A 25,863-nucleotide genomic window follows, 5' to 3' on the forward strand; every position below is an offset into this window, starting at 1 on the left:
AACACATTAAAACGAAAAACGCTGCAAGAAAGAAATGCTTGAATCGCAATAACAAAAACCAAGCCGAAAACAGCTGCAAATTAGAAATATTCTAAGACAGCACACAATGGAGGTTTTCCAGGATACAAGGCGACAGGACTGAAAGGGATGGACCGGTGCCGTATACAAAAAGAGTCGGGCAAACTCGCTTGACAGGCCCTATCTTGCAGCGAAGCCTGCGTGCAATACAACTGTACACGTGTGTGCCTTATAGTCCATGAGCCATCAGGGCTGGGAGTCATAAAGGGCCATAGACGGCATACAGGCATAATAAGATCAACACCCACACACGTGTTTTTGGTACTTTAGAACGAATAGTGAATTTTGATCGTATTATGAGTGACCCCAAAACAAGCAAAATTTCAAGTACAATCCCAATTCAAAGTGACCTGCACTTTTCTAGAGCTGATCTGAGAAATGGACTACAGCACTGAAAAAAATGGTGTGTTGAATTTACTCCATTTTATTTGAGTTTGTATAGTCTAATTGAAAAATGTATCTGAATCCAGATGATTTTATTTCGTGCAATCACAAATTCAACACACCATTTTTTTCAGTGTGCGCGGAAGGGACCCACACAGTTGGTTATTCCAGCCGTAAATTTTAAAAACACCTTATCTACTCGGACCATTATTTTCAGTCTTTATCAAAATTACATTGGATAAATCAAACCCGCGCTCCAGTCCTTCGAGTACATCTGTGTGTACTCAAAGCAAATGTAGAATAAAAAAATACTGCTGGAAAGCATCACATGAGGGGGTTATGTGGTGCCGGAACGGACAATCGAACAAAATATGTTGTAGCTAAACTCCTATGCCTTGTCTATTGATTTTTATTCATTGTTTCTTCTTACCTACAGCAGATGGAATAAGAGAGAATAAACGTACATCCATCCTGCAGGTTAAAACAAAATGAAGCCTTTTCAAAGGTAGGGTTTTAACTATTAAATAGGTTGTATACAGTATTTTAATGCAAAAGTTTGGATCTTTTTTTACATGGTGTATTACATCCTCATTAGCAGTATCATGCATAAACAGTAACTTTTTTTTTAACTGAGCTACACACAAACACACACACACGCACGCACACAAAAACAGAGAAAAAAAAATCATGACATGGAGTTCCAAAAGGCAGTGAGTTTGAATGTGTTGTAGAAGGAAATACACGCCATGAATAAAAATACACAACACATGAGTTTTATTTATTTGGTCTCTAAGGAAAAGAACAAACAGCAAAATAAAACTAATCAGAAAGTGTTGACTTCAGCTAACACAGCCATGTATGTCTGCTTTGTAGTCATTTTGTTTTCACCACAGCCGCTGTCAGCTTGTATAACCATGATGAAATAAAACTTGGGAAACTCTGACAGCCAACACCTTCCACTTTATTATTTATCAATCTGGAAAAAACAATTTGAATGTTATTAATGGATTACATTGCAAATTATTTAATCCTCGTTCATGTAAAATCTCACATTTTCAATACATACGCATTTTATAACTGACAACTACATATTTCAGTTTGATTACTTTTAAGTTTAATCGCAAGACATAAAATAGAAGTTACGTTATCTGCAAGCTCAGTGTGTTATCACACATATGACACAAGTGCAGTTTTACAACTTACCACATTCATAAAGTGCATTGATACGTGCAATATCATTGCTGCTCATCTCTCTTGAAAGACCAAACATCAGGTCAGGATCACTTTTGGCCACAATGGTTGGTTGTCCATTTTTGGAGAAAGCAAATCTGCATTAAAGAAGACATCAAAATTAACATCTTTGCATATTGACGTATTACCTGAATGCAAACCTGTTAATTATACACAAAACAAATTATAATGTCTTATTTATTATTAGGGTAACTTCATGGCATCTTGCATTTTAATATCAAGAAATAAAGAGCACAAGCTCTATGCATGCCCAGTGGAAGTCTCATGAGAGGTGTAAATCCATGCAGGAGAGGGCTATATTTGCTTTCGGTATTTTCACAGATGTGCCTGGCGCAGTTAGAAACGGGCATTTTTCGTCTTTATGGGCGTGATCGGTAGCTGACTTGATCAGAAAGCAATCGAAGCGGCTCGTCTCATAGATCCATCCATTTTCCGAACTGCACTTATCCTCACGAGGGTCGGTCGTTGCCGTGCCATTTCCTTTTAAATCGGCGCATGATAGGCAGGTGCAGTCCTTCACATGGAAGAAGTATAAATTGTTATGCTGGAGTCCATGCATGAGATGAAAGCATGCAAAGTTGAAACACTTTTGCATGAGCAGTGAACAAAGGTAACAACCTGGTTTAAATGTAACAAATAATCCTTGAATATTAATAAAAACAATTATATTGTTTTCAGCACTAACAAAGATAAATACAGTGATCGTAACATACAAATAACTATAGATGGTATACCTATTAATAAAGTTGAGTTTACAAAATTTTTAGGAATCTACATTGACCAATCCATAAATTTCAAAATACACATAGAGGAGTTGGTCAAAAAATTATCGAAATTTGTGGGATTATTTTATAAACTAAGACAATTGCTCCCACTAAAGGCATTGCTATCTTTATATTGATATCTGTTTGAGCCTCATATAAATTATTGTAATATTATTTGGAACAATACTTACCCTACGTATACCACCAAATTGCTTATATTGCAAAAAAAAAAAAGCTGTAAGAGCAATATCCTGGTCCAAGCACAATTATTCTACAAACGCTCTCTTCCATGGATATGGTCTCCTAAAGATTCCTGAATGTAATCTCTTTCATAATTTATGCACAATGTACAATGTGGTTAATAGGCTAAATACTCATTGGTGTGAGTGACTCCTCCACTCACCGACAAAATACCAGGAATAGGGTGCACAAAAGGTAAATATAGGAAATTGAAAGGTGCTCATTTCAGTATATGTTATAAGGGTCCTCAAATATGGAATGAGCTAGAAAATTATATAAAACAATCGCCCACATTCCCTATATTTAAAAGTAATCTGAAGCGCAAGATACTGGAGAGCTATATATCTGTTGGTTTTGCAGCCTAATTCTTATAGGGTTAACTCTTTTCATGCACATGGATCACTGAGGTTACAAAGGTCATCACAATGTAAAGTGTACATGAACATGGTGTGCCGCAGCCAAGGGGGTGATTTTAAAAACGTATTAAAGATCATAATAATAATAATCATAATAATGATTCAGAGGGTTTGATGCACTCGGTTGTAATATTTATGAATGATATATGATGGCATCCACCAGACGTACGAGAAGCACAGAATCTGCCTGTGCACCGATCAAAATCAGCAAATTCGTGTTACTCTACCTGCGCCAATAGTTAGAGGTTGTTCCAGCACAGTGACATTCTGTCTACTTTCAGCCACCAAATTGTCAGGTGTGCCATGAACATGTCAAAGGAAATGACCTAGGAACACCACTATGCCACCATAGCACAGAGCACTCAAGGACAGCACCTTCACAAAAATCAAGATGTGCCAGTTGTTACATTTGAAGGCAGCTGAATGAATATCGAGCCCCAAGTCACAAGTTGTATGTCAAACTCAATCGAGAAATACGGTACATAAAGAGATTGATACAGTATTTCAAATTACCGTAATTCTCGGACTGTAAATCACACTGCTTTTCATAGTTTGGCTGGTTATGTAACCCATACTCAGGCGCTATTTGTATATTAAAAGTAGAGCTCGGACTGGCACCCAAAATCCCTGGTCCCTAATCGTGTTGGCTTCTTTTTGGCGGTTGGGAAGCACTCTGACTCTGCATTACTGCACCAAAAGTATTTGCCAACCGCCAAAAATAGAAGAAGAAATAGAAGAAGAAGACCCCTACAACACAGACTTAAGCGATCAAACCTCAACCTGGAAAGTCACTGTAATTATAGGCTGGTATTATATCTCCTGTTCACTGTGAAAATTCTTGAAAAAGTCAAAGCACAACCGCTTAATGATTACATGCCCGCTAACCATCGAGTTTAGCTTCAGTCTCTCGTTCTGTTCATTCGGGACAAACCTGTGAATGGGTAAAATATCTTGAATATTGAATACCTGCTCTACCTCAATTCCAGGTCACTACACAAGGATGAGAAAGTTCGATCATATTACCTCAACACTAGCCAACTTGCATTGGCTCCCGGTCCACTTGAGATGCGATTTTAAGGTTATGCCATTAAATCATAAAATATTACATGGTATACCACCTCCCTATCTCATTAATTTAGTGGTACATGTGTTCTGTCCCGAAACCTTCGTTCACAACACGCTGGTCCTTTTGTGATCTGAATGGACTTCTAAAACTACATGTTTGTCGTTCAGGCTACCAGATAACTATCATTCTGTGTCTTGGACAAGGTGAGAAGTCCGTCAGCGAACAGACCCCACCCAATCGTTGTGTGCTTCCGTCAAGATTCAGTCCATTGGCGAACAGGGATTTTTGTTTACGAGTCTGAGCTCTACTGTTCTTGGTCTTGGTTTTTTGAAAATGTCCCCCCAAAATTTGACTTATCCAGAGTGACTTATATATGGTTTTTTTTCTTCTTCATGATGCATTTTTTGGACTGGAGTGACTTACAGTCTGAAAAATACAGTAGATAAACACTCACTTGCTGTAGTGCATTATCGACTCAAAGTCGTAGGGGGTACCCAAGTTGTTGGTCTCCTCCTTCTGAAAGTTGCGTTCAACACCTACACAATGAAGGAGACAAGAATAAAATATTTAAATGTTGTTGCTGTCTGGGATGAAGTTAAAAAAAAACCCAGTCTTGCTTCAGTTTCGTTACACTGCATTGCTAAAGTTGGTATTATACCTTATAATGCTATCCTACACTATTCCTCGCCGACATTAACACAACATTTGAACATAATCATGTTAAATTGATTATTTAATTAGCTTAAAAAAACTATAAGTTCTTAAGCTTTCCTTGATTAGAATGTTACGAACACGGGCAGCCATGCCCATCAAAGTCTATACTAGCGATGAGTTATCGAAAAGAAAAAAAAGGCTTTAAACTTAACAATAGCTAATGTCATCTTCAAATCTATTACAGATTGATGCATTTAGTGTAAGAAAAATTGTTAGCTGATAGACTTCAGCTTTCAGCTTCCTGCTGCTATCAATCAATCAATCAATCAATCACATTTTATTTATATAGCACTTTTCATACATAAAAATGCAACTCAAAGTGCTTTAAAACATTCAAAGCAAAACATAGAATTATCTTCAATTTTGCTATGAAGAATTACAGCTTTCCGGATTTAACAAAACAGGCCTAATGAGCTGTGTCTAACCTGTTTACAACATACAGACCTTTAATCTTGAGGCGACACTGTGCCGCGTGAGTGAGGAAGAGATGTAGTTATACAACCAAGTTCCCAGCAACTTCATGTTTCGGAGAGAGATAATTTGCCCTGAAGCTATTTTCATTACTTTAGATTCGTTAATAATAATAATAATCATCATCATCATCATCATCATCATCGTCATCATCATAATAATAATAATAGACCATGTGGAGACTGATCACTTGAATTGATCTGTGGAAAAATATTAAATTAACCTTATTTGGTCATATAAGGTTTCCTTCCGACAGTGCCCCAACTCGCTGGACCACATTTACATCCATAAACACTACGTCGTGAGTTACGTCATCTCTTTGGGTGACGCATGGTCACAAACGAGACAGACCGAGATCAAAAATTGGATTTTATCCAAAAAATCCAAATTGAGCATTAAGACCTGCAGTGTGAACCTAGTCTTAGTTGCATTATAAAACACTGAACGCAATTAAGTTTGTAGCTCTAAACGCAATCTGTGTGTTTGTTGTACTTCGGCCTCTACAAGGTCATACAATGTAGGCTCACCTGAAATGATGTTCTCAAAATTAATGGTGACGTGATCATCTCTGTCAGACCGAACATGCTCGTGGTGGAATCCAAGAGCATGAAGAACCTCGTGCTGCACAGTGCCAAGGAACACACACCCATTTTTCTGCAAGGAGATTGGCTGTCCGGTCGACTGACGACCAAGGTACGACCAACACCTGAGCATATAGGTGGTGTGTCAAAAAGGTTGCAAGACTGGTGTCACAAAAGATATGTTCCAATCCTAATTGAGGTTTTCCCCTTTCCAAGTCACCCTCTCTGTGGCCCAGATGATCAACCAGCACATCCACAAAGAAATCTGGCAGTTTGCTTTGTCAGTGCTTAAAGAGAAAGTCAACCCAAAAAGATATTTTACAAGAATAAGTTCTATGCGGGCTCACTAGTTGAAACAGTGGCATTCTGATGAATATTGCATTTGTGGAATAAGAGTTAATCCACACGTTTTTAGCGATCGCTGGGGTGGCCATTTTGTCACTTTGTCATTTTGTTTGGAATATGAGTCAAGCCGCAAAATCCACATGTTTTTAGCCATCTCAGGGGGCGGCCATTTTGTCACTTCTGTCGACTGAAAATGACATCACAGTGGCTCAGGGCTCAGGTAACGACCAATCACAGCTCACCTGTTTTCTGAAGCTGAGCCATCATGGTTGTTACCTGAGACCTGAGCATTTGCGATGTCATTTTCAGTCGACAGAAGTGACAAAATGGCCGCCCCCTGAGATGGCTAAAAACATGTGGATTTTGCTGCTTGACTCATATTCCGCGAATGCAATATTTATCAGAAAGCCGCGTTTCAACTAGTGGGCCTGCAAAGAACATATTCTTGAAAAAAATATGTTTGTGTTTTACTTCTGCTTTAAGATGATATAAGAATTGTGGCAGGACAATGCACGGCTGATTCGCCATGACAACGTGCCACCCTACAACGCCCTGCGCATTCAACAGCTCCTGGCTGAGAAGAAAACTCCTTGCTGGAGCAACCTCCCTACTCACCTGAGCTGGCTCTGATTTTCTTCCTCTTTCTGAAACTTAAGGGGGTCATCAACAGACCTGTTTTGAAGACGTGGACAACATCTGTGACTGTGGCGACAGAGCTGTGAAGGATCCCGTAAGAATTCTTCCAAGCGCTCATGAAGGCGTGGCAGGAAAAGTGGGAAAGTGTGTTTGACTCCGGAGGGTTTACTTTGAAAGGGAAAACTCATTCGGATTTGAAATCTTTCTTTTGTGACACCAGTTGTGGAATCTTTCTCACACACCTCATACAAGGGATTGGTGAGTTCAAAAACATGAGTGATTTATTTCTTTAGGATCCAATCAGATTTAAAAAGGACACCAACATCATCTACAGTTAAGGTATTGTGTGCATATTCCTACCCAGATCCAGAGAAGAAGTACAAGTAATTTCTTTGCCACCGGCGCCTCCACATAAAGCGAATGCAGGTTTTTTCATAGAAACTGATCAAGCCATCAATGATGATAGAGCGCTCTCGTGAGGCTGTGGAGTCAAATTTTGAACAAGAAAATAAATAAATAAATGAATAAATAGATAAATAAAACAAACCCATCTTGCTGGAGAAGCAATTACGTTACAGTACTGAGAGCACTGTAGCCATGAAAGAGGAAGTCAACCCAAACATATTTTTTTTCAAGAATTTGTTCTATGAAAGTCCACTAGTTGAACCAGGGCAATCTGATAAATATTGCGTTTGTTGAATAAGAGTTAATACACCCGTTTTTAGCCATCTCTGGGGGCAGTCATTTTGTCACTTCTGTTGACTAAAAATGATAATCACAGCTGGCCTTTTTTCTGAAACCGAGCTGTGATTGGTCGTTACCTGAGCCCTGAGCATTTGTGATGTCATTTTCAGTCGACAGAAATGACAAAATGGCTGCCCCCTGAGATGGCTAAAATAAGAAGATATTCTTGAAAAAAATATGTTTGGGTTGATTTCCGCTTTAATCCAAAGTGTATTCTCTGAATAGAAATATATACTGAATGTTCCTTTTATATATCTAGGTTCATACAGTCATGAAAAACTTTGCACATTGAAAATGTATTTTCAAGGTCCTTGAAAATGTGTGGCCTTCCCTACAGAAAATTCTAATTTAGAATGATCTTTGACATATTTTGCCTCTCTAAAAGACATGATATTTCAGAAGCGTGGAACCGTCATTGTGGAGTAAAATTGTTTGAGTGACAAATAAGTAGTTGGAAGTACATTCTAATGTAACGTTGAATTTACGTGCAAATACGTTCGCTTGGAAATATGTTTGAACTACTTAATACCCCATAGTATTATGGGAAAAAAGCTACGTTTGTAGCATTTAGCCTTCAAGTAATTTTCGAACGTACGCGCAAATACGTTCAAACGTATTTGCTTGTTCAAATTTTTTACTCCACATTGGAATTTCCACACTTCTGTAAGATATCATTATAGTTGAAAAACTGATTATTTTATTATTTGTTTTTAATCCAACACAAAACAATAAAGAAATGCCTAATTATTTCATTTATGTACATTTTAGGGCTGGATAAAAAAATAGACAGAATTTGATTTTAGTATCTAATTGATCAGGTTTAGTACATTGCTCTGTCATTTTTTTACTTTTTTTATTTTTGTATTGCCAATTAATAACAAGTAACAATGATCATAGGTGGGCCATTAAATACATTTTGCTGGTCCGTCATTCGTCAGCAGCCTGGACAGCCGTCCGTCATCACCAGTTCGTCATTATTTCAAGACAAACCAAACTGTAATCGTCAGTCCGTCATGTTATTTTAAATGAGCAGCCATTATCTCTTTCGTCAGTAAAGTTCACTAGTCCTCCAGTCCATCAATCGTCACTCCGTCAACCCCCAACAGCAATCATACTTTAATTTATGTTTTCATAGATAGCTAAGAAATACCAAATGAGAAAAAAAACTGAGCAAAACACATGCCATTGACATTCCCACTGGATTATCTGGAAAACATAGCATGGAAGAGAGAAGGATATAAATGAAAAGGGGCAAAAAGCTTCAAAAAGTGATGTTTCAAGATCCTTTACAGTTAATGGCGCAAACTTTTTAATAATCAATATTAGTGTAAACCTGGGTTATGCGTTATATACAGTAGTTTTCTTTGATCAATGGTTATGTGAAAAAAATTTAGAGTCATTCCTCAAAACTCAGGGGTAAATCTGACCGAAGAAAACCATTCAGCTCTTCAGTCTCATGATATTACAATTCTGGGAACTGACAACTCGTGTCCACACTACCAACAGTTCTTATAGAGGGATGTGTGACTTACTGTATGCACTGGAGATAATAACCGGCACATAGACGTAAGACCCGGTTTTAGGCCATTTACATCCTATGGCTGTGCAGGCATCTGCATTCCTCAGCAAATCCGTTGCAATGTCACCATGGATCAGAGGTGTAGCTGTCAAAGAACAACCAGAAGCATTTATTTTCTATCAAGCAATCAATATTGGTGGTTTCATTTGTCTGCATGGTTACAGTTTTAGACAATACCTGAATCTATCAAACAGTTGTTTTGTTCATTTAATTAATTGGTTGTTTAGAAATGTATGTGTGTGTTCTCTTACTTGTGTTAGCATTCGCCTTTTCAATTATTTCACTGACGTCCATGTTTTCTGGGTGGGGAAAAGAGCGAACAGAATAGGACTTTATAAATTAGCACTACTGCTGCCTTTAAGTAGTTGGTTTTGTGAATGATTTTACTTGCCTATGTTCTCACCACCCACAGATACTGTCTGAAATACAAAATAGTTATTATATGACACATATATTTTCTTAATAAGGAAAAATAAATGAAAAGTATTTAAATCAACACATGTACAGTCCTGTGTAATCTTACTGGAGGAACACCCATCAGTATCAGTAGGACTATAAAGGGAATTATTGGTGTCATGACTGGAGTCATGATTGCTGTCTGATCGTAGTCTGTTGTTAATCTTCAAATCTGGAGGGATAAAGCAAGAGTAAATTGTTCATATTAAGTATATTGTATTGCGGTAAACTTGGTGTACCTGCTGTACCAGGGCCTTGATTCTTGAATGTAGATGCTCAGCTTGTCATCTTTATATTGGTTTCATAAAGGGTGTGTCTGAGGTCGGAATACCTGAGCATCATTGTTGTCAGGTGAACTTATTTAGTTCTGCGGAAGTATCTTCAAGAGATTTCCAGGAAGTATTATGTATAGCACGTTTTTTTTTTTCCAGCACAACTAAGTCAGCATGTTAATAAACATGAAAATAAAAGGTGATTCTTTAAATAATGTTATAGTTAATACTTTGCTAACTTGATTATAGCGAATTACCATCAGCCTTAAAAAAAAAAACAAGTTGATGGTACATAGATAATAGCGGTAATGATAATCCTACGAACTAAACATTATCATAGTGTGCCTGTACCCAGTTGATCAAAAAGAAAGAAAATGTGTTCTTTTCTTACAATGTTAATTTCTGTCAGCTGTGTCTTATATTTACTTTTGATTTTGGCTTCATTTGCTACTTTTTGTCTACTTCACAACAATTGCTATACACCACATACTGTCTTTACATTTTCGACCAATTATCCAGTCCGATGTCATGAATGAATAGCTTCAACCATTTATACAGCACCAGGGGAATTCACAGTCTTCGTACTCACACCATGCGGAAGGTCAAAAAACATCTTAAATATACTGCTTGCATATGGCCATAACTCTGCTCGTCCTCCATCTATTAGCCAAAACTGTGGGCTGTATAGAAAAGGATAGTGAGACCCGATGCAAATGTAGTCCATACAGTTGCTGTTCCATGTAGACACAATGTAAATGAATTGAAAATAATACAAACAGACAAACAGTGGTGAAAGCATGTTTTCCGTGTCAGCCGTCCTGTCATGCATGAAGCTGACTACAATAATGTTTTAAACACACTTATCCTTGATTATGTCTGATGAATCATTTGATGGATTGTGGTTGTGATCGTGACTGACTTGTGCGGCTAACGAGGCAATGTGTCTTTCTTGATGCTTGTGACTAAACTTCCTGGTCATACAAACCCGAACAATTAAATATTCAAATAAAATGGAATACAAATTTATATATTTTTTCCATTTTTGATTTTTGATCGTAGTCTGAAATTGGATTATAATAAAATCAAGATTTTTATTTTGTTAGAATAAAAATGTTTACTTTTATGATTTTTTGACTGCCAATTTAAAATGGAAAGAACGGATGACAGATGGGGTCACTGATGGTGTAGTGGTACACACGCCTGAGTTGTGTGCGGGCAGCGTGGGGTCGGTTCCCGCTCAGTGACGGTGTCTGTGTGTGTGTGTCCTGCGACTGGCTGGCGACCAGTTCGGGGTGTAGTCTGCCTTTCGCCCATTGTCATCTGGGATAGGCTCCAGAACCTCCCCGTGACCCTGTACAGGATAAGCGGTTTGGAAGATGACAGATGACAGATGGATTCACTATGTAATTATGACAACGGCCTGTCACTGTGAGAAGCTTTAGAAGCTGCCAATTATGGTCTCGAACACCGACTCCTAATTGAAATTTTAACGTAACCTACTGAGATGACGTTTCAGAACAAACTGTTCTTCATGAAACAGGAATGTGGTGGGGCTACATATTGTTCTTTGCATTCCTTTTTCTGATAGTGCTCATTGCTTTTCAGAAGCACGACACTGTGGTGTCTGTGGTATGTATGAGTGTGGGCAGAGGCAGTCCTGGCTAGATTTGCGCTTTGGGTGAACTATCACTAAAACATGTATCACATGTAGCTTCCAAATGCCATGTCAATGTATGTGTGACACGTCGTGGGAGAGCTCTGGAGGAACTGCTGGGCTGTGCTGCAAATGGAAGAGCTTGATTTTGGAATGAGAACCAAATGCTTCATGAGCTAAGGAGACGCAAAGAGATGATTGAAGGGTTGAAAGTAGAACCCCCCTTGCTTGATTGGTTAATAGACTCCCTCCTCATCTTTTACATTATCATATCAGAATTGATAGAATTTTAAAGCTGTTTTTTTTTCTGAAATCTGTTTAAAGCGCAAATCAACCCAATCATATTTTTTTCAAGAATATATTCCCAGCAGGCCCACTAGTTGAAACACGGCATTCTGATTAATAGTGTGTTTGTGCAATATGTGTTGTGCCGCATCGAGGCAAGGGTTCCTCCCCCGCCTCCTCATTGCTGAGCCAGGCTTCTGATTCCAATCAGGCCAGCTTCAGCCGCCTTCGATTAAGACGGCTCCCTTCAAAAGCTGCTGAGGACAAGCAGCCGGTGCTTGAATGTTGACCATTGTGGTTAGTTTGAAGCTGTCTCGCGCTTGAATCTCAAGTTTATCCTACTCAACTTCTTTATTCCTGCAGCTCTCGAACTACTTGATCAACTCAAGACACTGGACTCAAGACACTAATGCACTTAGATTGTTATAGGAATTCAGGTACTAATTAAAACTCCTGTTGTGGTCTCTTGGTCTGAGTCTCTGCTTCTGGGGTGCCCAGCACATTTGGCTATTCTTAATCGCTAGGGGTTAACAATATGAGTTAAAAGAGCCTGGGTTTAGGGTTTTACAGCAAATGTGGGCACAACTGCTCACAACGACCAATCCCGGCTGAAGTCAACGCAAAAATATTTTTTTCAAGAATATGTTCTATGCAAGCCCACCAGTTAAAACAGGGCATTCTGATAAATATTGCGTTTGTGGAATAAGTGTTAATCCACTCGTTTTTAGCCATCTCTGGGGGTGGCCATGTTGTCTTCTGTCGACTGAAAATGACATCGCAACTGCTCACAACGACCAATGACGGCTCAGATTCAGAAAACAGGTCAGCCATGATTGGTCGTTGTGAGCAGTTGTGATGTCATTTTCAGTCGACAGAAGACAAAATGGCCGCCCTGAGAGATGGCTAAAAACGAGTGCATTTTGCTTCTTAATTTATATTCTACAAACACAAAATTAATCAGAATGTAATGTTTCAACTAGTGGGCCTGCTGCTCATTGAGTGGGGGAGTGTGGATGAAGGTAGCATCCAAGAGCCCAGTCAAAATACTCCCACAGCGCCAAGCAGCGCCCCCTTTCTAAAAGACTGGTTTTATTATATCTTAACACTGGGTTGAAATTAAAAAAAACTATTTCGTGATCCTCTGTGTCCTATTGACATGCGTGTGTCATTCCTTCGGGTAGACAGGTACACGGTGGTTGGACTAACGCACCCAACTGGTCACATATGTTAGAAGCTTATTTAATTAAGAATACTCTATAGTCGGTATGTGACAACTGACTCGTTTAAGCCATTTTTCATTATGCCATTTTCGTGTGATCTCGTCGTACAGGTCTGTTTTGGCATCTTTTCAGAAAGATTAGCCATGGCTTGATAAAAATGTGTTTTTCACACCTATATTAAGATATGATGTAGAGTGGAATCTTCTCTGTCACCTCGTTTTCAATTTGATGATCTTCATGCAGTGTTCAATGTTTATCGCACGCACGGCGGGATAATGGGCTATATGCATGGAGTGGTGTGACGTATTTACGGTAAAATCTCATAAGGCAATGCCGTGTATGGTCATGTCCAGCGCCATTGTTTTGAAGCCGTTTTACTTCAGAGAATTTCTATCAATTCTTGACGTTTTGGGGTATTTTTCGGGATTATTTTTACGTGTGTGGTTTCGCTACATCGAGCTATCACTGCTGTGTGCCGACTCAGATGTATTGGTTATACACTGTGTTACTGCGTTTTGATGAGCAGCAACTGCTGATGTAATAATGCAGCCGTCAACCACACAAGAGCGCTGTTGGTTTAAGTGTAACTCCCACAGCCTTAGTTTGACAGTTCTCAAGCTTTTGATGTGTTATTGACGACCGGTCAATGTATTACCTATCTATTTAATGTACTATTCAATCAATTGTACATGTTTATTCCACCCCAAAATTATGTTGTTTGTCCATACAATGCTGACATTCATTGCACATTCCAATACTAACCTAAGCGGATTCTGTATCCTGATACGCACGAATGTGCTGTCACCTCATTGGTCACAGAGCAGGGGAGGGCCTTAGGACCGTTACTATAAATCATACAAAGGAACTGTTGGTCATTAATTCCATCGACATTTTATAGACTATTTTTGACCCTCACGGTATTATGGGACAAAGTGGGTCCCTTTACAACTCAATACGGGACTTATATTTCTAAATACAGGACGATTCCGTTTTTCAAGGGACGGTTGGCAACCCTACTAGTTATGTTACTTAGCTGTACTTAAATGTTCATAATCACATTTTTTACTAGTCGTAACCCAGTGTTCGTCTCGCTAACTAAACTGTGACATTATCTCAAATCTCTCTGGGTTTTGTAATGACAAAGTTATATGTTGTTGTGTCTTCATTGCATGAGGTGAAAACTATGTGTTTTGCCGTACTATTTTTGTCAACGTCATGGACAAAATCATTAATTCAGATTTATGATCCTCGGAGTTGCTCCTACGCTGTTGGTGTTTACAACGCCATTTCCTGAGGTGGGTAATCCAGGTCCAGAAAGTAAAAACTCTGCCACAGTTTGGCTTCAGCCACAGGTGCTTCTAATCAACTGAGCTCGTTTACCTGCCATTGAATGGAAGTACCTTTGGCTAAAGCCAAACTGTGGCAGGGTTTTTACTTTCTGCACCTGGATTACCCACCTCTGGCCACTTCACACTAACAAGTGACGCTGACTGGGTTGCCAGGTTGGCATGAATGAACAAAAACCCTACCAACCCTTTCCTCCTTAAAAAGGCAAACGGTGTTAAAATGCAGATTTAAAACTATAGACAAGATGACTTGTCAAGTCATGTAGTTCAAGTCTTAAATCAAGTCAGTTACAATAGATACCAAGTCCCAAGTCAAGTCATTACCATGTTTTGGGCAAGCAAGTCGCAAGTCCTAAAAATAGCAATTTGAGTCTGACTCAAGTACTGGAGGTCCCCATCTCTGCCAATTACCTCAGAATTCTGTTTTAAATTCACACTTTTGCCTCTGCAGGCAGATTGTTACAGTAGTCAAATAACATTTAATCTAATTTTGAAATCAAAATAATAGTCACAAATCCAATGACAACGACCCAAAGTTCTATGCTTTTGTTTTTTGAGAGTTTGTTTTCACCGACTTGACCGCCATCCCTCCTTGTGACGTCACTCCGACGTAAGCTTGGACTTGTCAATAGCCCCCCCCTAATGTGTGTCGACGTTCCTCAGTCCACCACCCACCATGCTGCACCTCATACGGGTGGCTATTTTGAACCACTGGCTCGGTTTATAGTGAAACAAACGTTGTCCTCTTTGTTAGTAGATTAATGTGTATGCTGTGATCACATTACCTAGGCTACAGAACGGTGTATATTTAAAATGTAAACATAATGAGCAGTTACAGTACAACAGTTTGTTTTGTTTTAATATGAGGACACTTCATCACTTTATTTGTAACTGCCTGCTTGAAATCGGTTCTAAATGTAGTAGCTTTACTGACACAATATTAAAATAAGGGTTTGGCGTCATCTAGTGTACATTTCCTAAAATGAATCCCATAACAAGTGCGGAGGGCGGAAGCGAACTGATGACTGATCAGGTGACAGTCACATGGTATGGTCAGCTGATGCTAATGCTAATGCTAAGCAACGAGACGGACGTTTCTGCGGCAGAGAGAGATCTGACGACCAGATAAGATGCCTTTCTCTGAGCTTTACTTTAACGTCGATAACGGCTATCTTGAGGGCCTGGTCAGGGGATTTAAAGCTGGGATACTGTCTCAGGCTGATTATCTAAACCTTGTACAATGTGAGACCCTCGAAGGTGAGTTTCATATGATAACTGTTCGCTAGCCGTGCAAGCTAATTACACGAATGCTATATTTTGGACACACTAGCCGGTTAAATTAACAATAATGAGTAGGTGACGTTAAGTATTAACGGTCTTCTTTTCCTTTCGGGACTAACAATCTATTTGCACCACTCGTTTTGTATTTGTCATTCGAAAAATGGGAACTACAGTTTTACCTGTCGAATTTGTGCTAGCGTCCTTGCAGTCGTAGATTTACTGTATAATGACGACATCATACCTTACTAAAAATGATAGGGATATCTTTTTTTGTGTCGATTGTTGATAAATGATACGCCTTAGGTGCACCATCGTTTGTACTAGATATACTACCTCGTTTAACAGTCTTCTCGGAAACGTCTTTCTTATCGACCTATTTTAAAATGATAAACTCGTTTTCGTCTTAGAAATTGAACCAGCAAAATGACACCGAGTGCCCTGTGGTGGACAAAACATAGCAACATTAATTATACGTACTCAATTATTAATTTCAACATCTGTGATGTAGTATTGACTATGTTTGTCCTTTTTATGAGCTGCTTGTCACTCTTGCTGCAATGACATTGTAGTTATGTCTTAGTGTTGTTTGCTAACTGTACTACATGGCTCAGTCCGTCAGTTATTTTTTTTTCTCCCTTGCAGACCTGAAACTTCACCTGCAGAGCACAGATTATGGTAGCTTCCTGGCAAACGAGGCTTCACCTCTCACTGTGTCCGTCATTGACGACAAGTTGAAGGAGAAGATGGTCGTGGAGTTTCGCCACATGAGGAACCAGTCGTATGAGCCACTGGCCAGCTTCATGGATTTCATTACGTGAGGAAGTCGCACTTGTGTTCTAAGACTTTACACACTTACATTTCCTGTACACACCAACCGCACGCAACAGTAATTTGACCGCTTAAACAAGCTAATGTGGTCCAGTACAAGGGCTGCAGCAACAAGAACTCTTCTACATTGATCTGTGTGAGACCCATAAGTGCCAGACAATGATTAAACTAGTTAGTAATGAAATGAAATGAATGAAAATACAAGATGTGCTGGTCTGCTGGGTGTGGAAAAACAAGACTGATACTTCTTGCCCTCTGGTGGTGACCACAGGTACAGTTACATGATTGATAACGTCATCCTGCTCATCACGGGGACCCTTCACCAACGCGCCATCTCTGAGCTGGTACCCAAGTGTCACCCACTGGGCAGCTTTGAGCAGATGGAGGCGGTAAATATCGCTCAGACTCCAGCTGAGCTGTACAATGCCATTCTGGTGGACACGCCCCTGGGTAATTGCCCTCTTACCCTCAAGTCAATAGACACTAAACCCGCTTTTCCATTGCAAGTTTCACAACGGCTCGACACCGCACCGGCTTGGCTTGGCCTGGCCTCCGTTGCTTTTCGATTACAACAGACGGGAGGTGTGATTAGGGGGGTATCAACTGAACTGTGCAAGCCTCCACTGCACAGGTCACATTCACAGCGTGCATGGTTCTGTCATAACATTTCTCAAGTGGCCAGTCTCATTCACTGGTTTCCCAGCAATTCAAAATATGAATCTCTGTTGCATGATGTGACGACATCGTAAATTACAGCCCATCAAATGCACAGAAGCTTTCACATAGACACGAAAACTCATTTCCGGGTTTTAGCGAGCGAGACACGGCCGCCCGCCAGTCTTCCGCTTTCCAGACAGAAATGTAGTATATACAGTACACACTTGGTATGTTTTACAACATTACGTAACCACATTAACAGCTTCATAATCACCAGTGACTGAAGTAGTGATGCTTAGGGTGAAATTTTTCACAAGCAGCAGGGAGAGCTTTCCGCCAGCTGTAATTCATACTGAATGGAGATCTTGGTCTCATTCATTTGGCAGTATCTCTCGTTGTCGTTTTTACCCCAAGCTTTACTTTGTTCATCTTTTTGTACATATAGAATCGTAAATGTTTAAGTATAGTTGTAAAGCACAATTATGTCTACTTTATATACCGTATTTTTATGACAAGCATCCACAGGTGGCAGTGTCTCGCTGGTTATAAAACTAGGAAATAGCCCTGTGCAGTTTAGTACTTGCCGCATCGCTTAAGAAAGTCCTAGATCTGTCGGGCAATGAGATGACAGTTACATTAGGACTCCAGTCGACCTGAGAAGGAGTTCTGAAAAGTGGTTCCATTGTACCGCATGGCCCGGAAAAAATGCAATAGGAAGCGACTCCTCAGGGACGAGAAAGGCCATTCTGGTGTGGAACTGGTACAATGGAAAAGTGGCTTAAATAGTCTTAATACTGCAGAACAGAGCATGTTTGCAAATGAGAAACAATAAATTTCTGTCCTGCTTTGCTTTCAGCTGCATTTTTCCAGGATTGTATATCTGAGCAGGACTTAGATGAAATGAACATTGAAATCATCCGTAATACACTCTACAAGGTAAATCCTTTTATGGTGTTCAAACAGATCTTTGTTATTACATTAAGCTTTTACCAATCAAATGGAGGGATGAACTCAACAACAGAAGGAAAATCAACCAAGTATAATGCAAATATTGCATATTTTAAACAATGCAGTTTTATTTCAGATAACTTCTGATATGAGTTGAGAGATGAGCTGATAGAGACACAATCTTTTCAATGCTGTCGTCCTCTTCTGTTGAAGTTACATTGTTTTACCTCTGACAATCATTTTATTTGCTGTCTGTGTATTAATTTCCACAGGCTTATCTTGAAGCATTCTACAAGTTCTGTTCCAACCTGGGAGGAACTACAGCTGACACCATGTGTCCCATCTTGGAGGTGAGTATCAGTTTGGCTTTTAAATTGAAAATAATGCGCAATATTCAGTTGATGCATTTGCAAGTTGTGGCTATGAATCCTCTTCATGAGGCTGCTAAACTCTGATTAGCATAATGTAAACAAAACGAAAGAAGCATGAAACTTTCAGGGTTTGCTCTGGATTATACAAGCTCTGATTTAAAATGTTGAGGGATTCTCAGTTTGTCCCCTGCGATATGATTTTTTTGTGTGAATTTAATAATTGGATCTTAATGTGATAGCAGGGTTGGCTCTGGGTCATGAAATCTTTTAACCAATGTGCCAAAACAGTGTAAAAATCTTGCAGCCACATTTGAGCGTAATTAGCAACATCACATTTGTTTCACCTTTACCTTGCAACGTGCGCCGGACATTGCCGCCCAAATAACAAATAACATGTTAATAATTATATTAACATTATTATCATTTAATCAACATTCACAAAATAACGTAACATAGTAGGGCTGTGTAATTAATCGAAATTCAACTACGATTTAGATTATTCCGCTCCACGATTACAAAATTGGCATAGTCGTAAAAAAACGATTATTAATACTAATTTTGAGTTGTTTTGACGCATGCGCATGAGTTACTCCACCGCGCCGCCCTCTCCAAGCCAGCCAGCCAGCACCCCGCAAGTCACACTGTACACGCTCCTACTCAACGTTTTAACAGAGTAACAGACCTAGAAATGGCACAAGATCCGCCACAGGAATGACTTGTAAACAAGCAAGGCAAGTCGAAATCGCTTATTTGGTTACATTTTAGGTTTGCCGTGGAAGACGGCGAGCAAAGACGTATAAAGTGCAAGTTGTCTCTGCATCCACCGGCAACACAACAAATCTATTCAACCATCGTTTGGTTTACGATGATGTTATGATACACCAAACCCAGAAAACAGAGTTAGATTCGGCGTCGTCCGCAACGCAAATCTCAGTCGTTGAAACACTGAACACAGCAACCGCTACCCATCAACATCGGAGGGACACAAAAAGATAACAGAATCTATTGCCGGACAAGGCTTCCAAATGTTTAGGGCACAGACTCCACTTCGCAATCGGCACGAGGGATTTATTTTAAATAACTTATCTTATGCAAATACTGTATACACTACTTTTACAAGCACAAAAATAGAAACCATGCTAAACATTATCACTGTGACTTAAGTTATTTTTTTTTGTGTAGTCTATAATATGAAGTCACATTTTTTGTGTTCATTTTTGTTCCAAATTGCTTCAAATGCAATTTGCAAACATATTATTGGTCATTATACTGTACAACAGTTTATATATGGCCTACTATAATTTAGAAGTATTGTATAGATTACGTAGTAATATGTAACAGTCAACATTTAAATTAGTTTGACCCAATCAGCATATTAAATTTATAATTTATCAGAAGCAAATTGCTTTAACTTTGTTTACTATGTGTATATATTACTTTAAAAACAAAACAATAAAGGCTCCAGACAAAGGTCTAAATGTATATATGAATAGCATATCTGTTATTCTGTCAAATTTGGCATTTTACCCCAAGCAGTTTACTACTTTGGCAATTTATAAGTCCATAGCAAGTTAACTCGTTTGTTTATACAAGGAAACCATACTTTAATTTATACATTTGCACTTGAATTAAAAAAAAAAAAAAAAAAAAATTAATAAATGTTGTTGGATCCAAAATGAACTTTAATTTTATAGCGTAGAATTTTGTCTTAATATTTTTTACATGTTTAAACCTGTTCTTGTTTTGTAGCAAAAAATAAGTAATCGTTTGAATAATCGTGACTTCAATTATTACCAACATAATCGTGATTAATTTTTTTTAAATAATCGAGCAGCCCTATAACATAGCATGCATAGAATTTATTTTTAAATTAAACCAACCATTAACTGTTATTAGCCATCACTAAATAGAGATAAGTATCCCTCGGTCAGCAATACTGAAGACACAAGACGTTGCCTTTGCGCGCTGTAATGCCCACACACGCACATTGAAATTAAAGCACCACTTTCAAAACAAAAGCACTGCACATTTTACCTTTTATTTTGAATTCATGAAGACTGTGCGGTCCGATCAGAGAATGTGGACAGACCATTTGTGGCCTGCAGGCTGCACTTTGTTCTCTTCTTTAATCTAACCTTTCTGTCTTTGTAGTTTGAGGCTGATAGAAGAGCCTTCATCATCACCATCAACTCATTTGGAACGGAGCTTTCCAAGGAGGACCGTGCCAAGCTCTTTCCCCACTGTGGCAAGCTTTACCCAGAAGGCCTTGCTCAGCTGGCCCGGGCTGATGACTATGAGCAGGTCAAGGCTGTGGCTGATTACTATCCTGTAAGTTCTAAAGCTTTTTGATCTTCTCTAGGGCTGCAACTATCGAATATTTAAGTATTCGGAAATCTTATTAAAAATTCTATCCTGTATTCGGGTAAAAATGTTTTTTTTTTTTTTTTTTTTTTTTTGCTTTGTTAATTAACAGTGATGAATACAGAAGAAAAAAAACACATTTCCTCTTAACCCATTAAGGCCTAAAGCGCCTGGCTCAACAGCTCCCCAAAACCTAAGGTCTTTGGAATTACCCTTGAAAACCTGAATTTTGTACCATCAATAAAACACATTATATTCATGTCACTCACCACAGGAATAAAGCAGTCGGTTTCCTCGATACTCCAAAAGTGTGCCTTGCGCGCCAGGCGCATGGATTTATATGTATGTATATGAGTGTCTTTATATAGACTGTGTCCTTTTCGCTGTAGAGACAGAAAATAATGTGAAAACGCGGCGGAGAAATCAATGTATTAAAAGGGACGGTGGGCCACTTTTTCACTAACAAGTTCATTTTATATGTTTTTTGAAAACATTCAAGAAAATGAAAAAAGTTGTCATTTTCTATTTTATCAATACATTTGGGAGAAATTCATTCCAAGGTCATTCCACAAATTGTTTCCATGCGTCTCCTGGAAATAAAATGCATAAATGCACTTTACGACAAGATGAAAAATCATTTTCATAAAGCGTCCTGAATAATGATATGTATTGTGTCAATGTTTAATGTCTATTGGTATAAATGCCATGGCTATAGTTTATTGGCTATTTGCTAATGTTACGCTAAAAATCCATGAAGAGTTTCGGCAAGAAACAATGACATCATATAAAACATGAGATGGATCAATGCACATTTTGAGTTGCTCAATATGTGTATCATCACATAGAGAACAAAAAAAAGGAAAAAGATAGAACTTCAGTTTCATTTGAGGTACTTACGCCTTGGTAGATTGGGCCATATAATATAAATGTAAAGATATATCGTCACTGTCCTGTGAAAAACATATAGTCCAATTTGGGATTTTTTATTTCTTTTAAATTTTCACATTAATGCGATGTCTGTAACGTGGAAACACCATTTACGTAAAAAGAAAACTGAAAAAAATGGACATAAATGTTTTTTGCAAGACATCGTCGATATACACATGTATGTACCGTACATGTCTGTATATATATTTCAAATTAATTTGACACCATTTGTATGCGTTTTCGTGCCGATATATCGAATCGGGAATCAGTATCGACAGATCCTTAAAACCCAAATACTGACTCCGACTCGGGTGCCAAAAAAGTGTGATCGCAACATCCCGACTAGCAACAGTTTGTGACAGCAATAAACACCCCAAACGGTCTGGAAGATCAGTCGAGTCAGACGCTACTCCGTGACACGCTGCCGGGAACAACTTCAAAATAAAAGTCTACCAAGGCATCAATGTCCATATTTGGTCAGGTAAGGTTTTTTTTTAAGTTGGCGCTGTCAAGCATAGCATGAACAATTGTTGCTGCTTGATTACTTGTACCTGAGAGTGCACACGTAAATAAACGAGTACTCGAGGCAGAAAAAAAAGAGCATTTTTTTTTTAATCAAGATACTGAAATTACTCACCACTAGTCTTCTTTTACATAGTAGGCCTGTTGAATGTCATTATTTATTTTGTATGGGATGTGTTTGATAAGCAAACAACTTTCTAAATCCCTCTGCTTTCTTTCTAGTATGTGTTCTGTTTGTGAGCATCCAATTGTGAAATTAAACATGTTTGTGTGTGTATTTTTCAGGAGTACAAGCTGCTTTTTGAGGGTGCTGGTAGCAACCCAGGCGACAAAACACTGGAGGATCGCTTCTTTGAGCACGAGGTGATAAAAGCAAGACCACCCGCTTGCGAATAAATTCATTGCCTTACCGTTGGCTTTGTATTGAGCATATTGTTGCCGAAAAAAAAAATGCTATTATTTAAGCATGCGGCTTTTTCAACATTGTGTGATCAAGTAGTCCTTTGCAGTACCCATTATAGTGTTTTCAACTTGATTTAAGTATATATACAGTCCCCTCCAAACATATTAGACGTATTGGAACGGCAGGGTCAATTCTTTTGTTTTGGTTGTACACATTTGGGTTTCAATCAAAACATCAATATCTGACAAAAGTTCTGAATTCCAGTTTTTATTTGATCGTATTTACATCTACATGTGTTAAACCCGTGCTCTGTTTGGTACCGGGCCACATTGAGACAGAAAAAAAAAAAAAAAAAAAAGCTGTATCATGCAACAAGACAGCGACCCAAAACACACTGCCAACACAACAAAGGACTTCATCAAAGGGGGGTGGAGGTCTGACTGATACTAGCTAAGTCAATCAGCGGACCATAAGCCAATAGAGCTAGCATTTTACTTCCTGAAGAGGGGACTGAGGGGAGAAACTCCCAGAAACATACGCAAACTGAAAGAGGCTGCAGTAAAGGCCTGGAAATACATTTCAAATGAAGAATGCAACAGTCTGTTGAAGTCAGTTGGTCGCAAGCTTGATGCAGTTATAGCAATTAAGGGTTCTGCCACCAAATATACAATTTTAGTCACTTCAAGTTGATTGAATCTCTGTTCCAATACTTAACTAACTTGAAAAGTGGCTGGCTTCAAAGAAAAGGTGCTCTGTCTTGAGTCGTTTCACACATCTACTGTACATTTAAATACCATGAAATAAGAGCTGCAATTCTCAACTTTTGTCTCATATTCATCTTTTGATCTGAAACCCTTTAGGGGACTATACTTACTGTGACACTTTTTTATTTTTGCGGTTTACTGTGAGAATCCCCCCCACCCCTCCCATAAAATATGTGCCTTTTCTGCAAGTTGGGAAGCACCAATCAACAGCACTGCTTTGAGAAATGAATGGCGAAGTGCACTGCACTCTTTGAGTGATAACTGACTGTGTCATATTTTAATATTTTGCCTGCTAATATCTCTTCCTGTTCTTCTTCCTCCTCTTGCAGGTGAAGCTGAACAAACTGGCTTTCCTTAACCAGTTCCATTTCAGTGTTTTCTACGCTTACGTCAAGCTGAAGGAGCAGGAGTGCAGGAACATTGTCTGGATTGCCGAATGCATTGCTCAGCGGCACCGTGCCAAGATTGACAACTACATTCCTATCTTTTAAGCTCCCTCCCACACTTCGCTTTTGTCCAGCCCATGTCATTCAGTCGGTCTGTCCACTCCCACCTTGCATCTGATGCCACTATGCCAAGCAGCCTTCAGTCTTTGGTTGTTGGCATGAGTTGGTCCTCAAGAAACCATGTTATGGCCATTTACACAAGTCTTCATTCATCATTCATTGGTCATTGGTGAAACGCTGGTTATAACCTTTGAATGCGTTGTACTGTATATTATTCGTAATCCTGTATTGTACGTTTTCTTCATGATGCCAGGTTATGGAAAGCATCTTTTTAACAGTTTGGATCGCTGACTAAAAGAAACTTGACTGGAATTGCAACATAGCTCCGATAAACGACCAGTAATGGAAGCATTACACATACAGCCAATAATTGAAAGCTGCCTTTAAAAATGATTGTTTTTCATATTTGAAACGGTTGTGGCGAGAGTTCGTTAGCCCCATTTTAAAAAGAATAGTTTGTAAGGCTTTCAGGTGGGACTTCCCAGTTTCCCTAAGTACAGTCAACAGCAATCAGAATTGATAATGTGCATAGTAAAATGTCCTTCATTTATAAGACAAAGCTAATCACTCTCTTCTGAGGTCATTTTCATCCCCAGGCTCACTAACAATTGAAGGATCCTGTAGCATGGGCTGTGATTAATAACCTCTGCAATCAGTAAAATGAAACCCACAAGTACCCTGACCAGTTGTCTGAAGAAAACATTACGCTACCCCAAGTTGTCTATATTTTTGTTATAGGCAAAAGTAAGAATGTCTTGTTGTGCACCCCCGCCCCCCAAAAAAACAGAGTAAAATGTTAGTCGCTACCTTTGTTGGCTAACTTTAGCATTGTTCAATATAAGATGCGTAATACATGACTTTCCATTGTGCATCTGCCTGTTGTGTTATGTTTGAACTCTAGAATGACAAACGTTGTCGTAAGTGAAATGTATAACTATATAAAAGAGATATTTAAAAAAGAAAAACTATTTGTGTTTTTCCATGCTGTACAAATTGCATAATATAAATTTTGATGTTTCCTGTGAAGTGTGTTGTAAATGTGACAAAAAAATAAATACAATTCTATGCACACGGTCTGGATGAGAGTCAAGACTCATATAATGGATTTGATATATTGGATGGGTAAAAGAAACAATTTGGTTATTTTATTTATTGGTTTATTTGATAGGAACAGATACAAAAAGAGACAACCTGTTGCACAGCAGTCTGATGTGTGAATCATAGAGCTCATTTGCAGCAGCCGTCCCTGGATAGGATTTTATTAACATTTAAAATGCAGATTGATATGAAAAAGACAATGACAGCACGGCAATATTTACACGATGCACGCAGCCTTAAAGGAGAAGTCAACCCCAAAATGTTCTTTACAATAGTATGTTCTATGCGCCTGAGTCTAAACACAGCATTCTGATTAATATTACATTTGTGGAATATGAGTTAAGTAGTAAAATCCAACTGTTTTTGTCCTTCTCACGGGGTGGCCATTTTGTCACTTGCTCTCGACTGAAATTACATCACGGTTGCACAGGGCTCAGGTAACAACCAATCATGGTTCAAATAACAGTTTAGACGAGTGGGGCTACATACAACATACTATTGTAAAAAAATATATATTTATTACAAAATAAAAGTAAACAAAAAAACAAAAATTGAAAATCATAAATAAATATATAGATACAGTTAAATATATTTTATTTCATTTATTTTTTTGTATATTTTTACATTTGTTTTTGTTTGCACTTTTATTTAATTTTGATTTTGGCATTTTTGGTCCTCCATACCAGGTAGCATGG

At 38.6% G+C, this 25,863-nt stretch overlaps 2 protein-coding genes across 3 annotated transcripts; one reads left to right on the forward strand and one right to left on the reverse strand.

The window, feature by feature from the left end:
• Window positions 1–1,219: 1,219 nt before the first annotated feature.
• LOC147150448 (low choriolytic enzyme-like) lies at window positions 1,220–9,980 on the reverse strand. 2 transcript variants are annotated; one of them, XM_086025220.1, is made up of 10 exons: window positions 9,965–9,980; window positions 9,793–9,897; window positions 9,661–9,688; window positions 9,521–9,568; window positions 9,223–9,354; window positions 7,307–7,427; window positions 5,912–6,090; window positions 4,654–4,735; window positions 1,666–1,790; window positions 1,220–1,438 (listed from the first exon to the last, which is right to left on the reverse strand). In XM_086025220.1, the coding sequence occupies exons 2-10, from the start codon at window positions 9,856–9,858 to the stop codon at window positions 1,434–1,436; spliced, it is 786 nt and encodes a 261-aa protein (XP_085881346.1). In that variant the 5' UTR covers window positions 9,859–9,897; window positions 9,965–9,980; the 3' UTR covers window positions 1,220–1,433. The 2 variants fall into 2 exon arrangements, 1 of the variants encoding a protein (XP_085881346.1); XR_015086080.1 differs by having other exon boundaries at window positions 1,408–1,438; window positions 1,666–2,227.
• Window positions 9,981–15,514: 5,534 nt separating this feature from the next.
• atp6v0d1 (ATPase H+ transporting V0 subunit d1) lies at window positions 15,515–25,139 on the forward strand. Its single transcript, XM_086026592.1, has 8 exons — window positions 15,515–15,759; window positions 16,426–16,597; window positions 16,883–17,061; window positions 18,125–18,204; window positions 18,489–18,566; window positions 20,739–20,915; window positions 22,683–22,760; window positions 23,894–25,139. Exons 1-8 carry the CDS (start codon window positions 15,633–15,635, stop codon window positions 24,053–24,055), a joined length of 1,053 nt encoding a protein of 350 aa, XP_085882718.1. The 5' UTR covers window positions 15,515–15,632; the 3' UTR covers window positions 24,056–25,139.
• Window positions 25,140–25,863: the final 724 nt, after the last annotated feature.

This window comes from Filicampus tigris, chromosome 3, assembly GCF_054856515.1.
Source record: "Filicampus tigris isolate MCC_2025a chromosome 3, RoL_Ftig_1.0, whole genome shotgun sequence".
NCBI lineage: Eukaryota > Metazoa > Chordata > Actinopteri > Syngnathiformes > Syngnathidae > Filicampus > Filicampus tigris.